Source organism: Cyclopterus lumpus, chromosome 13 (genome assembly GCF_009769545.1).
Source record: "Cyclopterus lumpus isolate fCycLum1 chromosome 13, fCycLum1.pri, whole genome shotgun sequence".
Lineage (NCBI taxonomy): Eukaryota > Metazoa > Chordata > Actinopteri > Perciformes > Cyclopteridae > Cyclopterus > Cyclopterus lumpus.
In genome coordinates, this window is record NC_046978.1 from 12,265,581 (window position 1) to 12,281,459 (window position 15,879).

The window sequence follows — 15,879 nt, forward strand, 5'->3', positions numbered from 1 at the left end:
GATAAAAACACTTAAAATAGTGTGGGGTCTATTAGGATCCCTCGGATAGAACTATTTTCAAAAACAGTGATATGTACATAGAGTAGTATTTAAAAATATCGCAAAAGAATAAATGCTTCAGTAATGAGTAGGTTTTCTAAATTGAGCAATCCCGGGCCGTGTTTGTAGACAGCACACAGACATGCATTGTTCTCACTGGACTGAACAACCAACGGCCACTGTTTGCATTCTGATTACCAACCAGTCATCGCGTCACAAGCGTCAACGTCTGACACAGCAGGTAATATGACCCTTTTGAACCACAAGTTTAGCTCACGACAGAGATGTAACTTTAACAGTAATTATATATATATATATATATATATATATATATATATATATATATATATATATATATATATACACATATATATATATATACACATATATATATATATATATATATATATATATATCAAAACAATTTCCTGTGCTATGCGGCAACACTTTTTTATAATCACACAAATACATTCTTGTCAACAGTGTGAAGCGGTAGAGCTTATTTTGTTCGACACAGTCCTCTGCACACCTTTGCCCATCAGCAAGAGACCACTTAGCAGAGAGACTTTGGTCGAACCTTTGGAAAAAGCTGTGGGAAAAAAACAGAAATTCTGGATTATGGGGAGGCAGTCAGGAGGCGAGGGCGGAATTGTTCGACACCTTCATTTAGAAATTGACATCTTACCCCAAAGTAGTTATTTGGAACAAAGCCCTCCCTGCCACAGAGCGAGGCCCACCACCAATCCGACCCCTCGGGTTTTTGCAGGATGGTGACCATGTCTCCCTCTTTGAAGGTCAGCTCGTCGGCGGCCTGAGCCGGGTAGCTCCACAGCGCGTACAGCACCCCGCTGTTCTCCACCCCCATGGCCTCCTCCACACCTACATGTATGCATGTTTAAAACTCACTGTACCAGAATATCAGCTTTTATATAAATATTGAATGTGGTGGAAATCATAGCTTTATTTTACACCCCTGTAATCGGTATTTTATCAGCAGTACTACTTAATTTTCTTTCAGAAAGAAACTGCCAATGAGTACAGAATATAAAAAATCAAAGTGAAGATTTGGTATGGAATGAAAAATCCCATATGATTATAGCTTTCTACCACAGTGTGTGTGTGTGTGTGTGTGTGTGTGTTGGTGTAATTGCCTCACCCTTCAGGAAGTTCTCACACTCCTCGAACCCTACAGCGTAAGGATCACACTTCTGGGAGGCGGTGGCGCCGTCGCTCTGGGTCATGGCCACGACGGCGGCTCCATTTCTCACCAAAAACTCACACAGTTGACGGTCGTTACAAGAAGCGGAGCAGTGCAGCGGTGTCCTGGGGGCCAAAGAACGGGCGGTTAATAACGCATGTGGGAGAACGAGATAGCTGTTCTGAAAATGTCCCATTACTGTGAGGCCGGTTACGCCCTATACAGTGCCGGGAGCAGAACCCTCGCGTTGGCAAAGTCAAAACTTAACACGCCACCTTAACACCTGCTGCGTTTCACAGAACCGTCATCGGAGAGAGGCAGTGTTGAAGAAGTATATCACACTGTCATAATACTACGTTTAAGTCCTGCATTCAGACCCTTCCTTCAGTAAAAGAATGCAAAGTGTACTTAACATAAATAATGTTCCCTGTATATATGATGTTTCTAGATTCATATTATGGCCGTATTAGTGTGTATGTTCCATTTTACTGCTGTGGATGTTTTTTGTAATCTCCTATATATACTGTTGGCTAGTTTAATCCACAGCAATGCATCATATTCCATAAGATCCAATGTGTCGCTGTCCTGCGAAAACCCTGTGTCTCTCAGCTTTGTAGCGATGCATTTAACAGCTGATTCAAGAGGCTTTTTAAAGTAGGAGGGTTTTCTTCAACATATAAAGGAACACTTCCATCCTTCAGTTCACCACAAACATTCAACATCAAGGTTTTCACTTGGCAGGAAGGGGATGAAAAGTAACTGAAGCGTAAGTGGATTAAAAAGTACACTTTTTTTCAATATTATAGTAGAAGTACAAAGTTGCATAAAATGGAAGCACTCAAATAAAGTACCTCAAATGTGAAGTAGAGTACTGAAGAGATGATATGGGTGACAAAGAGTAAGCAGATATTTACCAGCCGTGGCTGTCTGGTGCGCTGACATTGGCTCCAATGCGAACCAGGAAATCCACCACGTTGTAGTGGCCCCCACAGATGGCGTTGTGAAGGGCAGTGATGCCCTCATCATTGGGTTGGCTGGGGTCGTTCATCTGAGGAAGGCATTTTACACAGCTAAGTACGTTACAAGATATTCTCAAAGTGTTTCATATTAAGAAAGTGGTAAAGATGCCAAAATAATATGTTTCTCTGTCTCTCTGCTTTATCCTCCTTCCAAAACTACTTTCAGGATCACCTTGAGACAGCTCTTAACCCCCAGACTGCTAAAGTGTAGGTGGAAGCTGTTGTGCAGCACAAGCAACTTCCAGACAAATGTATTCCTGTGTGGAGCAGCAGTAGCAGGGATGTGTTGAATGCCGGCTCAGCAGTTAAATATCACCTATTTCTGTGCTTCTTTTAAGTGTAAATCCAGACCTGGAGCACACTTTGGCTTTTTACCCTCTTTTTAATGGAGGCTACAAAGCTAAAAATAAATCATCTTGCAAAAATGTTTTTTATTTGGAAGAAAAGGAACTATTGGAAATATTGTAACCAACTGCATTATTGCCTTTAATTTAATGAATTGATTCAACCTTTTCTTTTCAATCTTTATTCTCAATAGATTAGGTTTTTTATAATATAATGATTTTGCTTCCTTTATTAAATCAAAGCTTATTGTTTATTTAATTCTGTATACTATTTGTAATGAATTATTGGTGCAATAGGTTTAGTATCTCAGGCATGATTCCTATTCCTATAAGTAGCAGCAGCTGCAGAGTCGTAGTCGTTGTGGCAGTAACAGTATATACAATAAGGTATATTAGTACACACACACCTCCTGCACGGCCTTCTGCACTATCTCCAGTTCTCCGACCAGCGCTCCGTCCAGCAGCAAGACGAGCGGGCTGAGTCGAGCTCGCCTCCCAGAACTCTTCTGCTTGGACTGCCGCAGGATGGAATGGTAGCTCTGAAGGGACAAACAGGATGCCCGCTCGCATAAAGTGAAACAGTTCGCTGCAGATAATGTGCAGTGAAAGTATTGGAAACCAACTGTACTGTGCCTTTACAGTGCGTTGAATGCATAATAAAAGCCTTTTTGTGACAACTTGTCTTAAAAAAACGTTTCTTACTCTGAATTCAGGATGCATTGTGGGTGCAGGTAGAGGAGCAGGAGGCATAGCAGCCTCCTCTTCCTCTGAGGAGCTGCTGGACTCGCTACCTTGCTCCCCCCTCTGGCGGTGGCCCTTCCTGCGAAAGAGCTTGTCGATAAGATTCTTGTACTGGTTGGGCTGGTAGTGGGAGGCACTCTTCAGAGGCTGCGACTGGTCCACAGAGCCCCGTCTCTTCAGGGCCCGTGGGATCTCTGCCCTCATGCGGAGAAGCTCCTCCAGGTGAGGAATCTCCTGTCCCTGAGCCTCGGGGGCCACCACCGGCTGTAGCCTGGTGGGGCTGAGGGGCCGGGGAGCTTTACCCTCTGGTATGTTGGGATTCTCCGAGATCACAGGCATGGGATGAACCAAGTCCAGCCGCTCCAACTCTGCGTCGATATCCCCCGAGTTCAGCGCTGCAAAGACGGAAACCAAACCACAGTCGTCAAGCAAAGTCATTCGAACAAAGATCCTGTGAACACAGAGAGCGTCAGAGTGTGTGTGCAGATGTTGAATGTGTTGTACCGTCACTGTATACGGCTGGCTGTCTCAGCTCAGGTGGGTGCTGCAGAGGCTGGGGCACATATTGGTGGAAGAACTCCCTCGGGAAGGGCGCAGGTGGCAGGTACGGTGCCATGTCCCCTTCCCCTCCCAGACCTCTGGGGTGGAGAGTCGACCTTGCTCCCCAGCGGGGGTTTTGGAGACGCATGATGACGGAGAGGGGGATGGGATTGTATTGGCGGGACTGCGTAGAAGTCGGTGGGATGGAGATGCGGGAGAGGATGGGCTGAGGGTGGTAAGGGGAGTGGACCGGGGAAGAAACATCTGGAGGTACGGCTATGCGTGTGTTACGGGGGAGAGAAGCGTGGGAGTAAAGGTGAGATTGAGAGCGAGAATCCTGGAAGAGAAAGAAAAAAGTGATACATCCTAATGTAATCACGATGCACTGAATCAGATGAACGTATCATGTGCAGTGTCTGTCATAGTGGAGGAGAATTATCACATAACTCTTTAAGCTTTAGGGAGCTTTCAAGCCTCTTTTAGCCTGTTTTCATTTCCAAACAACTAAATAAGCCAGCATTATGGTGCCAACTGTGCATTGCCCCGTTTTCTGTCTCATAGACGCAACAATGGACTACTGCACCTTTAAAAAAAGGTATATGATTTGAGTTTTGGATTTAACAAAGCTTGGGAAACTCCCATCCCCGCCCACTACATCCTGGCACTCCCATTTCGTGGATATCTGTGACTTTGCAAGAGCTCAAGGGCATAAGAAAAAAAAGCCTCTCACAGTACCTATTTGAAAGCCTCTCTGTTAACACCACCCACCTTTTTGGGGCTTGGGGCCAGAGGAGGGCCATCGAGGTTGGATTCTCTCCAGCTGCTACTTGGCACAGACGGCCGCAGCCACTCTGTCTCTGGAACAGGAAAGTGTTGAGTTAGAAAACAGAGACCATGTACAGTACAGGCTGAGGCGCCAGTGCTGCTCTGGTCTTGTGCTCAAATGGTTTGCCCTGGACTAGCTCCACACCTTCACACAACAAAACAAGAGAAAGCAGGGCATTGGCCATATGGACAAAATCTAGTATCACGATATAGGTCACTTGGTATCTCGATAACAATATATATCACCATACAGCATGTTTTCTGGTAGTGAAGAAATTCACAACATTGTAAACGCCTATTTTATTATTCACTCAACCCATTTAGACGCATGATTTAATCATGACGAAGAGGAATTATCATATTAAATGATTTGCCGAGCCCTAGGAGAAAGTAGCAGGAATCAACCAACTGTCATAGGTGTGGTGCTGTTTTTTCTCGTAGGACATGTCCAGATCTGTCTCATTCCACTTGCTAGAGCTCTTTTGCTGCTGCTGCACACCCTCTTCTGGAAGAGAGAGAGAGGGGGAGTGAGAGAGTGAGAGAGTGAGAGAGAGAGAGAGAAAAAACTGGTAAGACTACTACTGCACTTCTACGAGACCCGATGGAAGCATTTATTTTGTTCTGTCAGCTTCCGGAGCTTCACACCAACCTCTACTTGGAGTTCATTATCAGACCAATGGACTTATTTATGAAGTACTTCTGTGATTGGCCACAAATACTGACCAAAAACTGCTCATAGCAAATCTATAAAACATGACCCATCATCAGTTTAGAAAAGATCAAAACTGAGTGAGAGTTCAGAATTTCTGGTTGCGTTAAGTTAAATCATCCACCCCAAGACCAGACTGCTCATGTTTCCAAAAGTATCTCTCCTTCAGTTTCCTACTTACTTTCAAAATGACAACAAAGGGAATGTAGTTTATCCAATCCCATTATAAACCTGTTGGGTTTAGTTGCACCAGAACCTCCATCTGACTACAGCCACTCACCGGGTTTCCTGAAGGCGGCAAAATTTCGAGGCAGCGTGTTGGACATGTGGGCGTTGAGCGACAAAGGAGAGCGGCCTCGGTCCGGGCGAGGCGACCTGCGGCCCATCTGGCTGCTGTCGTAAGGGCTCAGGTTGGAGGAGTGGAGCGAGGCAGACCAAGGCTGCTGGTCAGAAGAAGCAGCCGTGGGGCTCGGTGAGGGGCTTCTATCGGCGTAACCGATGGAGCCCCGCGGGCTCCTGTCGTACTGTGAGGGGGAATTGCGCCTCGGGGTGTGAGGCGAATGTTTGGGGCTTGACTGGCCGAACGAGTAGCTGTCGGATCCGGCTCGAGGGAGAGGAGAGCGTAATTCCCCCTTGATCTTGGGGGATGAGAGTGGGCTAGTGGTGAAGACAGGGGGGGGCGACGGTGCACTTGTGTTGCTGAAGAAGACGGAGTCCACGGGGTGGAACGTTGTTGAGCTCGAGGAGAGAAGCTTTGAGCTGCCATTACTGCTGCCTCTTGTCTCCGTCCTAGTGAAGGAGGGGATGGACTGAGGCTTCTCTCTGACGATGGCAGAGCTGGACTGAAGGAAAAAAGTAATTGTTATAAATATATATTATCAGGGATGACTGTGCATGGTGTCAACATGTGCACATCGTTTCATTTTATTTTTACGATTTAAAAAAAACAACTTATTTTACTGCTTTTGGCAGTTCGCCAGTGACTAAAACTCATGGAATATGTTGTTTTTGAATTACAACAACATCACTATTGTTTTATTTTAAGTCATATATATAACAAGGTGTGTAGATACTCATTCAGCTTAATATGGACATGCAAACCTCAGGAGCGCAAGAGAATGCTATGACTAGCTACGGGAGGGAGGGAAACCAGGCCTGCAGGTGTGCAGGTGTGTGTGTGGTGTGTGTGTATGTGTGTGTGTGTGTGCATACCTGAGACTTTGAGTTGTTGTCGGACGAGGCCTCCTTCAGCAGGGAGTTGAACTCTTTGGATAACTCATCTGCTGTGGCCATCGATGCGTTCAGGTCGTCATTTATTGTCTGAACTGGACACAAACCACACGAGCACCACGGACAATTAGCAGAGCATGTAACCCCCCCCCACAGAGTTACACTGAGCCAGACGAAGGAAGACAAGTGTAGTGTTTGTGGAAACTCACACAGCATGCTGCTGCCAAAGCTTCCCTGAGAAGTCATATCTGCCAGGTAGCAGCGGTCGGCTCCTGAAGACAAAAAGGAAACACACCACACCTGTGAGGAGGAAAAGTGTCACAGCACCTTTAACTGACGTTTTCACGAGCTTGTGAGATTGATCGGCAGACCCCCCTCCACTCCCCCCACCCCTGGCAATGATTAAAAACGCAGCAGATTTGCACAAACAGGCTCTGCTGTCTGCCCTCTAGGTTCCCAATCAAGCCATCCGGTTGAGCCGTGGACTGTTACTCTCATGCAGTAAAGTTAGACATCGAAGTGTTTAACCCTACTTGTTCTCTCCTGCTGCAGGCTACTAGCGGTCTCACCCCCTCAGGCTCTCTGACCCAGACAAAAAAAAAGCCTTCTGGAAACGCACAACCTGAACACCCTTCATGTCTAAACAAGTTGGTTTGAAAACTGTAAATCAAATAATTGCAGGAGTGCTTGAACCGATGAGTCACGCCACCAAACCTCCGAGGCCCTTTCTCAGGAAAACTGGTTGCAGTGTCTGTCCTGCTTTGCTGACTCAACCCCATTACATATGTTATGCCAGGTGTTTCAGCGTAACATGACATATGACTGTTGCCAGACAGACAGGTGTAGTGCATTGATAGTCAAGTGGATGACATATCATACAAATAATGCAGATAGCTGTGTCTGTCAACAGCTCAATTAGTCCAGACTGGGGAGAAAAAGCTGTTCAAACAATGTGTTCATGACAAATGATCACTGCATGCCTGATAATCACTTAACATATCTGTACGGGAAATAATTCTTCATTATTAAACATTTCTGCATTGATTTGATATCTAATTATCTTGAGGGTTACTTAATTTATAATAATTTAGGATAGGAATATATAAGCATTATGCTTCTCCCTCTACCTTTTCAGTCACATTGTATTCTAGATTGTATCTATAGGCTTTACTCATTGTATTGTATGTGATGATAAAACACTACTACTAGTTTTCTGCTCATTGATATACTCTATGTGTGACAACAATAGCTGTCACATTTTGAGAAATGTTGTAACAATGACAAATGTTTGTAAAAGTAAAATAAATAGAAGACCTTATAATAAAGTGCAGTACCTTGATGAATTTTCCAATGTCGTCATTCCTTAAAAGGGATATATTACAAAAACAAAAGAAAAGCTATCTACGCCAGGAAATCTTCTTTGTGAACGTAAAACACTAAATATTAGTGCACCTTTTTATTTGAGGTATTGTATACTTTAAAGAGGAGCAGTAGGTCCTGAAGGCCTTTATGTTCAACAGCCATATTTATCTAATATGTTAGTAAAATACCCTGTGGACCCACCACCCGCAGGGAGAATTATCGGGGTCGGGTGCTATGTAGACCGGGCGGCGGGCCAGGCGGGAGACCTGGGCGGGCCGATCGCTGGCGGAATAGACTAGCTCTAGGGACGTGGAACGTCACCTCACTAGCGGGGAAAGAGCCGGAGCTGGTGCAGGAGGTGGAGCAGTACCAGCTAGATATAGTTGGGCTCGCCTCCACGCACAGCATGGGCTCTGGAACCAAGCTCCTGGAGAAGGGTTGGACTTTGTCCTTTTCTGGAGTTGCCCAGCGTGAGAGTCGCCGGGCGGGACTGGGGATACTCACGAGCCCCCGGCTGAGCGCCGCTGTGTTGGAGTTTTCCCCGGGGAACGAGAGGGTCGCCTCCATGCGCCTACGGGTTGCGGGGAGTAAGGCTCTGACTGTTGTTTGTGCTTATGCACCGAACAGCATTTCGGAGTATCCGGCCTTCTTGGAGTCGGTGGGAGGGGTCCTGGAAAGGGCGCCGCCTGCCGACTCCATAGTTTTCCTGGGAGTCTTCAACGCTCACGTGGGCAATGACAGAGAAACCTGGCGGGGCGTGATTTTGAGGAACGGCTTGCCCGATCTGAACCCGAATGGTGTTTTGTTGTTGGACTTCTGTGCTAGCCACAGTTTGTCCATAACGAACACCATGTTCGAACATAAGGTGGCTCATAAGTGTACCTGGTACCAGAACACCTTAGGCCGGAGATCAATGATCGACTTTGTAATTGTATCATCTGATCTGCGGCCGTATGTCTTGGACACTCGGGTGAAGAGAGGAGCAGAGCTGTCAACTGATCACCACCTGGTGTTGAGTTGGATCAGATGGCGGGGGAGTCGGCTAGAAAGACCTGGCAAGCCCAAATGTGTAGTGAGGGTGAACTGGGAACGTCTGGCAGAGGATCCTGTCCGGGAGGTCTTCAACTCCCACCTCCGGAAGAACTTCTCACAAATCCCGAGGGAGGCTGGGGACATGGAATCCGAGTGGACCTTGTTCAAAGCCTCTATTGTGGACGCGGCTGCTCGGGGCTGTGGCCGGAAGGTCATCGGTGCCTGTCGTGGCGGCAACCCGAGAACCCGGTGGTGGACACCGGGGGTGAGGGAAGCCGTCAAACTGAAGAAGGAGGCCTTTCGGGCCTGGCTGGCCCAGGGGTCTCCTGAAGCAGCTGACGGGTACCGGCGGGCCAGAAGGGCTGCAGCTGCGATGGTCGCGGAGGCTAAAACTCATGGGAGGAGTTCGGGGAGGCCATGGAGAAGGACTTTCGGTTGGCCTCAAGGAAGTCCTGGCAAACCATCCGACGGCTCAGGAAGGGAAAGCAGGGTCTACCCCAGGCTGTTCTCAGCAGGGGGGGGGGAACTGCTGAGCCGGACTGGGGACATCGTCGGGCGGTGGAAAAAGCACTTTGAGGAACTCCTAAACCCGGCCAACATGTCCCCCGGAGAGGGGGCAGCGCCGGAAGACTTTGGGGTGGTTTCACCCATATCCCTGGCAGAGGTCGATAAGGTAGTCAAAAAGCTCCTTGGTGGCAAGGCGCCAGGGGTGGATGAGATCCGCCCTGAGATGCTGAAAGCGCTGGACATTGTTGGGCTGTCTTGGTTGACACGCCTTTTCAGTGTCGCATGGGGGTCAGGAACAGTGCCCATGGACTGGCAGACCGGGGACCGGAGAGTGTGCTCGAACTATCGTGGTATCACACTGCTCAGCCTCCCGGGAAAAGCTTATGCCAGGGTGCTGGAAATCGGCACGGGCCATCTGGTCTCTGTACGCCTGCAGTAGGAGCTGTGTTTGTATCCTTGGTAGTAAGTCAGACACGTTCCCGGTGGGTGTTGGCCTCAGCCAGGGCTGCCCTTTATCACCGGTCCTGTTCGTGACCTTCATGGACAGGATATCTAGGCGCAGCCAGGGGGCAGAGAGGATCCGGTTCGGGAGTCTCGGGATCGCCTCTCTGCTGTTCGCGGATGATGTGGTCCTGTTTGCCTCCTCGGACCGTGACCTTCAGCATTCACTGGGGCGTTTTGAAGCCGAGTGCGAAGCGGCAGGGATGAGAGTTAGCACCTCCAAATCTGAGGCCATGGTGCTCTGCCGGAAACCGGCGGATTGCTCCCTCCAGGTGGGGACAAACTGCCTACCCCAGGCGAGGGAGTTCAAGTATCTCGGGGTCTTGTTCACGAGTGAGGGTAAGGTGGAGCGGTAGATCGACAGACGGATCGATGCGGCTGCAGCAGTAAAACAGGCACTGTACCGGTCCGTCTTGAAGAGGGAGCTGAGCCGGAAGGCAAAGCTCTCCATTTACTGGTCGGTCTACGTTCCAACCCTCACCTATGGCCATGAACTCTGGGTCGTGACCGAAAGAACGAGATCTCGGATACAAGCGGCCGAAATGAGCTTCCTCCGTAGGGGGGCCGGGCTCAGCCTTAGAGATAGGGTAAGGAGCTCGAACATCAGGGGGGAGCTCGGAGTCGAGTCGCTGCTCCTTCGTGTCGAAAGGAGTCAGCTGAGGTGGTTCGGGCATCTAGTCAGGATGCCTCCTGGACGCCTCCCATTAGAGGTTTTCCGGGCACGTCCAACTGGTAGGAGGCCCCGGGGAAGACCGAGGACAAGCTGGAGGGATTATATCTCCCGGCTGGCCTTGGAACGCCTCGGGATCCCCCAGAATGAGCTGGAAAGTGTTGCGGGTGAGAGGGAGGCCTGGGTCGGCCTGCTGAACCTGCTGCCACAGCGACCCGACCCCGGATAAGCGGCTGATAATGGATATTAGTAAATACCGTGGGGATATTTGGGATAATAAAATATCTCAAAATTGAAGTGAAATTAATTTATAATAGTAATTAGTTTATAATAGTGTGTTGAGCCTTCCTTTCTTTCACCTTCAACACAGTTTTGCACTTTTAATTTCCCTTTCCCTTTCTAAGGAAGCTACGATTTAAGTGTCTCCTTCTGCTTAAACTCTTTGTATAAAGCATGTCCCAGATTGTATGATTTGTATCTGAACATGACAAACAGTTCAATTTAAATTAATATTAATCCTACTTTGTGAAAGACAAAAATAGGGGGTGGGGGTAAGCAGCATTCCTTTTAAGCTTCTTTTTTTGAGGAGCGGGGGGGGGGGCATAAAGAGACAGGGGAAGGACAATTATCTTTGTTGCCTGATACAAAAGCTGAATGTAAATATCGTGCACCAGTCCAACCTCAGGATGAGCCCCCCAACACCAGTTGACCATGAGCCAGGCTCCAGAGGAAAGACCGCGTTATGTGAGGTTGTCAAATAGAAACGTACAGTACAGCCAGATAATAGCTGTTTGGAGTCAGAGCTGGGCACACAGGCTCACATTCCTCAGCACTCCTCCCCTTGAGGCATTCACATTCACACACACACACACACGGTCTGGGACACTTATCACTGTCAAGGGCAGCTCACACACAAAGAGATTACACTCTCTTTGACTCACAAAGGTCGGGTCGATCACTTACTGAGCTAGTGTCACAATTTGACTGATTTGTGGTCTCAAATGTTGTAAGAAGCTGACAGTCACAGCCCTAACCCAAACCCTTCCCAGTTTTCTCTTCAACGGTTCTATGACAACTTTTACTGGTTGTGTTAGTCTATTGCTACACTGTCAGATCATCATCAAAACTATATATTTATATACTTCATTTTAGATTTACTTATTATATTATTACTTATATTTTTGGACCTCTTAATGAAGTTTATTTTTCTCATTAATCATGCCTTATTCCACTTTTAATGTGTCTGAAGAAAAGCAAGTAAGTAAAACATAGTATTTCATGAGAAGAGGTGAAAGGGGATATTATTAAAATGGTATTGGTAACGTATAATGCATTTTAAAAGGTTAATTCAATTGTAATAGACTGAAGCCAACTTTGACCTTCTAATCTGCCAACTTTGGTGTGTTCTGTTGTCATTAAGATAGATAGATAGTGTTTTTACTTGTTGTGCTTGCTTGTTGGTTTTGAGGTGGAATGTTCTTTTGTTTTGTTTTGTTTTGTTTAATTTTATTACATCTGGACACCGAGTGCTGGTCATTTTGTCTTTCTCCACTGTTCCTATCGGCATGTTGTATGACTATGCAAATACATTTTCAGGTAATCTCAACAGCCTTGGCCAGACTTTGTATCAAGAAGGTTTCAAGAGGAGAAGCATGTAGTACAAAGACGTTTTGTGTCCAGGCAGTACACATGAGGTTGTCACATACACCTTGAGTCACACACACAGTGGAAAGTGGTGTCCATTTTTAAGTATTGAAGCACAGAAATATGAATCATCTGAACATGTAAAGTGAACTGACAGCATGTGGGCTCTGCAGCGCTGCTATTCCAGGCGTTTGGATCTGCTGCTGCACTTTGGTTACTTTCTTGAGAGAAGTTTCACAGAAAACCTCAAATCCACTTCATGTCCAGTTCCTTTCCCATGCTGTGATTACTATGGTTCCATGATTACTAGCTGGCTCTGCCATTTTAATCGCACAACAATTAGCTCTCTCTGGTAAAGTCAAGATGAAACCACGAAGGAGTAACAAAGATCCTGGCATACTGAGAAGCTTTGAAAATTTGGAAAACAATTGAAGAACTTTGTTAACGGACACTCCAAAAAGGGTTAAAGACAATAAGCAGTAGCTTTGCAGAATGCAAGGGTGTGTCTGACCAAGACTACTAGCGGGCCCTGCCTCTTTCCCCTTCCTTTGAAGTCTTTCACCAACAATTACAGATTAAGCATCGAACCGATTTTTTTTGTTTATGCTGAACTCCATATTTTCATAGAGGCATCCATTTGTCGATGATGATACTCTCTCATAGGTTCCTGTGAAAACACAACCCTTGGTATTACTTATTTAATCTTTTATGTACATAAGCTTTCTTAATTGCTCTTGCACCGCTTAATGTATTTTGATGCCAGCGCTTCATGCCAATGTCAAAGATAATGTTCTAATCGGGGGACCACCATCTCATATCGTGTGAATCATTCGAAACGGGGTGTTGACCTTTCTGGATTCTGACAGGAGATTAGTGGGAGGTGTTGTGCCATTATTGTGGAACACATTGTGATTCTACGCTTCCATGGTGGTTCATGGTGTCGTTTTCAACTTCAGTTTCTGCCACAAGCACAGAAAGAAAGACAAGTTTATCCAAAGAATATTTCCTCACTATGACCAAACTGATATACTATAAGCTTTATTGATGCGTTTGTACTCTTAATTGCAAGAACTGCTCAGTTACATTTGAGTTCCATGCTGACCTACCATAAATTGCTCATCGATCAATCAAAAAAATCTATTAACCGACACCAACGACTGTAAGTTTCTTTGATACGAAACTCCACCCAACGTTCACCCACACCTCTGACCTAGTTAGTCATTGAAGTCCTTTCTGCCGACACAAAAACACTAACAAAGCACATTCTTGTCACAGCAGCTGAAGACCACAGCCTTCTAACAATGCAGCTCTATTGATCCTCTCAAACATAGGATATGCAATTGGTCTCTGCAGGCTTGATTCAAGCGAGGACCAAAAGATATTTCGGAGGTGATAGCAACTAATCCTTAAAGCCGCCTTCATCCTTCTTTTGGATAATGACACGATCCCAGCGATCCGTCTCGCTTCCAGAGCAGCGCTGCTCTGGAATCTCTCAGTGCCGCACAACATAACAGACATTTCTCACAAGTTGCAGGCCCCGTCGAACGCCCGCAGTGTGTCAAGCTCATTCTGAGGTGCAAAGCAGGGCCATTACCTAGGAGTGACAAGTGTCACTGCTTTCATGTGTGAGCATGCATTCGATCACTGAGGAGAAAGTCGAATAGCTGGTGACCGGAACAGTTTGTTTGGTTTTTGTCGGCAGCAGATTATAGCAAGTATGACACCAAAGTGGTCCAGCTGGTTTTTAATTGAGGGCCCAGAGGGAGCAAACACTTTGGCTGCATGCCATTAAAATCCTGCTCTGACAGGAAGGTTGGGTTTACTTTTTAGATCTGCTGCTAATAAATTCAGCAAATAATTGACGCATTACAGTTTCTAGTCAGTGCTCACAGGAAACAGTGCAGAAGGAGTTGCGTAATGGTTTAGCGTTAGTTTATCAAAATCATCATCATCATCGCTAATCAACAACACAATACAGGGATCATGCATAATAAATATAACATAATGGATCATTAAAAACACAATTCAATCTGATAGTCAATGAAGTCACAAAAACTCTGTAAGGCTGAGCGATATGGACGAAATCTTCTATCTCAATATGTTAATTTCATATTATGATAATGATATGTATCACAATATAGCATGTTTTCTGCTAGCCCATTAGATATGAAACACATTAGCATTTTGTCCCACCTGTAGATAGTAACCCTGGCTGTACAGGTCTGTTATTGTCTTCTGCTGCTGAGTCTACCAAAGCTTTCCTTTGCGGGTGCAGACTGAGAGGCATGCCAGGTAGAGATGGTAACATCTGCTTTTCATTAGTCTGAGAACAAGCTCCTCCTCAGACCTCTCACAATGATCGAGAAAACTATGGAAAGAACTATTCAAAGGCAAGGGGCGTTCTTGCCACTGTTCTTCAGTGGAGCTACCGAACTCAAAGAGCTACAATGACGCGATCTTATTCTAAAACTTTTTTCCCACCTCACACCGTATTTGCCACGCAGGACGGCGCGCAGGCGATTATACTTTATTTTTTTTTTTATTTTTTTTTTAAGTCCTTACCTCAAACAATAGAGTCTTTTCCTTCTTCTGCTCGAGAGGAAAGCTGAGCCCTCTTGTCTTCCTGAAGAAGTCGGGTCGCTCAGACTTCGTTGCTCTCTTGCATCGATCGCTCCAGACATTTAGTCATAGTTGCGTAACTTACCGAGTTCAGTGGAGTTATTTTGGCTCAGAGTCCAGCCCCTCTCTCTCTCTCTCTCTCGCTCTCTCGCTCTCTCTCTCTCTCGCTCTCTCTCTCTCCCCCCCCCCCCCCCCCCCCCTCTCTCCCACCCCCTCTCTCTCTCTCAATTCAATTCAATTCAATAGGCTTTATTGGCATGAATGTGGCAACAACAATATTGCCAAAGCACGAGACATAGTAACACAAAAAAATATATACAATTCATACGGATAATAATAATAACAATATGACAAATAATTACATTGAAAGAAAATACAGTTGTTTCTTTGGACACAATAAAAGGTGTGTGTGTGTGCGTTGGTCACTCACTGTCCCTTGGGCTGTGGCCTGATAGGACATATGTTGCAACAACAATATTGCCAAAGCACGAGACATACCAACACAAAAAATATACAATTCATACGGATAATAATAATAATATGACAGAAATAATTACATTGAAAGAAAATACAGTGTTTCTTGGGACATAATAAAAGGAGTGTGTGTGTGTGTGTGTGTGTGTGTGTGTGTGTTGGTGTGTGTGTGTGTGTGTGTGTTGGTGTGTGTGTGTGTGTGTGGCTCACTCACTGTCCCTCAGGTTGTATCATGACAGGACATGAGGTGCAACAAGGTGGGCTGTGTTTCCTTCTCCTAGGAGGATTCTTAGTTGGGAGGATTCTCCCAGTTCTCTAAACCTTTGATCTGGGAGTCCAGCCGGTCCAATAAAGTCTGTCTGTATTCTGTATATTTGTCACACTTGAGGAGGAAGTGCATCTCTGTCTCAACCTCACCTGTCGAA

The 15,879-nt window shown here is 46.1% G+C and overlaps 1 protein-coding gene across 5 annotated transcripts; it reads right to left on the reverse strand.

Annotated features, from left to right (window-relative positions):
• Positions 1–471: 471 nt before the first annotated feature.
• ppp1r13l (protein phosphatase 1, regulatory subunit 13 like) lies at positions 472–15,050 on the reverse strand. 5 transcript variants are annotated; one of them, XM_034549334.1, is made up of 13 exons: positions 14,924–15,050; positions 6,855–6,917; positions 6,628–6,740; positions 5,696–6,257; positions 5,116–5,208; positions 4,650–4,738; positions 3,846–4,218; positions 3,303–3,736; positions 3,008–3,139; positions 2,152–2,285; positions 1,196–1,362; positions 725–918; positions 472–628 (listed from the first exon to the last, which is right to left on the reverse strand). In XM_034549334.1, exons 2-13 carry the CDS (start codon positions 6,889–6,891, stop codon positions 593–595), a joined length of 2,364 nt encoding a protein of 787 aa, XP_034405225.1. In that variant the 5' UTR covers positions 6,892–6,917; positions 14,924–15,050; the 3' UTR covers positions 472–592. The 5 variants fall into 5 exon arrangements, with proteins under 5 accessions (XP_034405225.1, XP_034405221.1, XP_034405222.1 ...); XM_034549330.1 differs by having other exon boundaries at positions 5,116–5,211; XM_034549331.1 differs by having other exon boundaries at positions 5,116–5,211; positions 6,855–6,945.
• Between the last annotated feature and the right edge of the window lie 829 nt (positions 15,051–15,879).

Coding starts and splice junctions, on each gene's coding strand:
- ppp1r13l (XM_034549330.1), bottom strand. CDS start 6,891: ATGACTTCTCAGGGAAGCTTTGGCAGCAGCATGCTGT. Junction 5,212..5,695: donor TGCCGCCTTCAGGAAACCCG/GTGAGTGGCTGT, acceptor TCTCTCTTCCAG/AAGAGGGTGTGCAGCAGCAG. Junction 4,739..5,115: donor ACAGCACCACACCTATGACA/GTTGGTTGATTC, acceptor TTCCTGTTCCAG/AGACAGAGTGGCTGCGGCCG.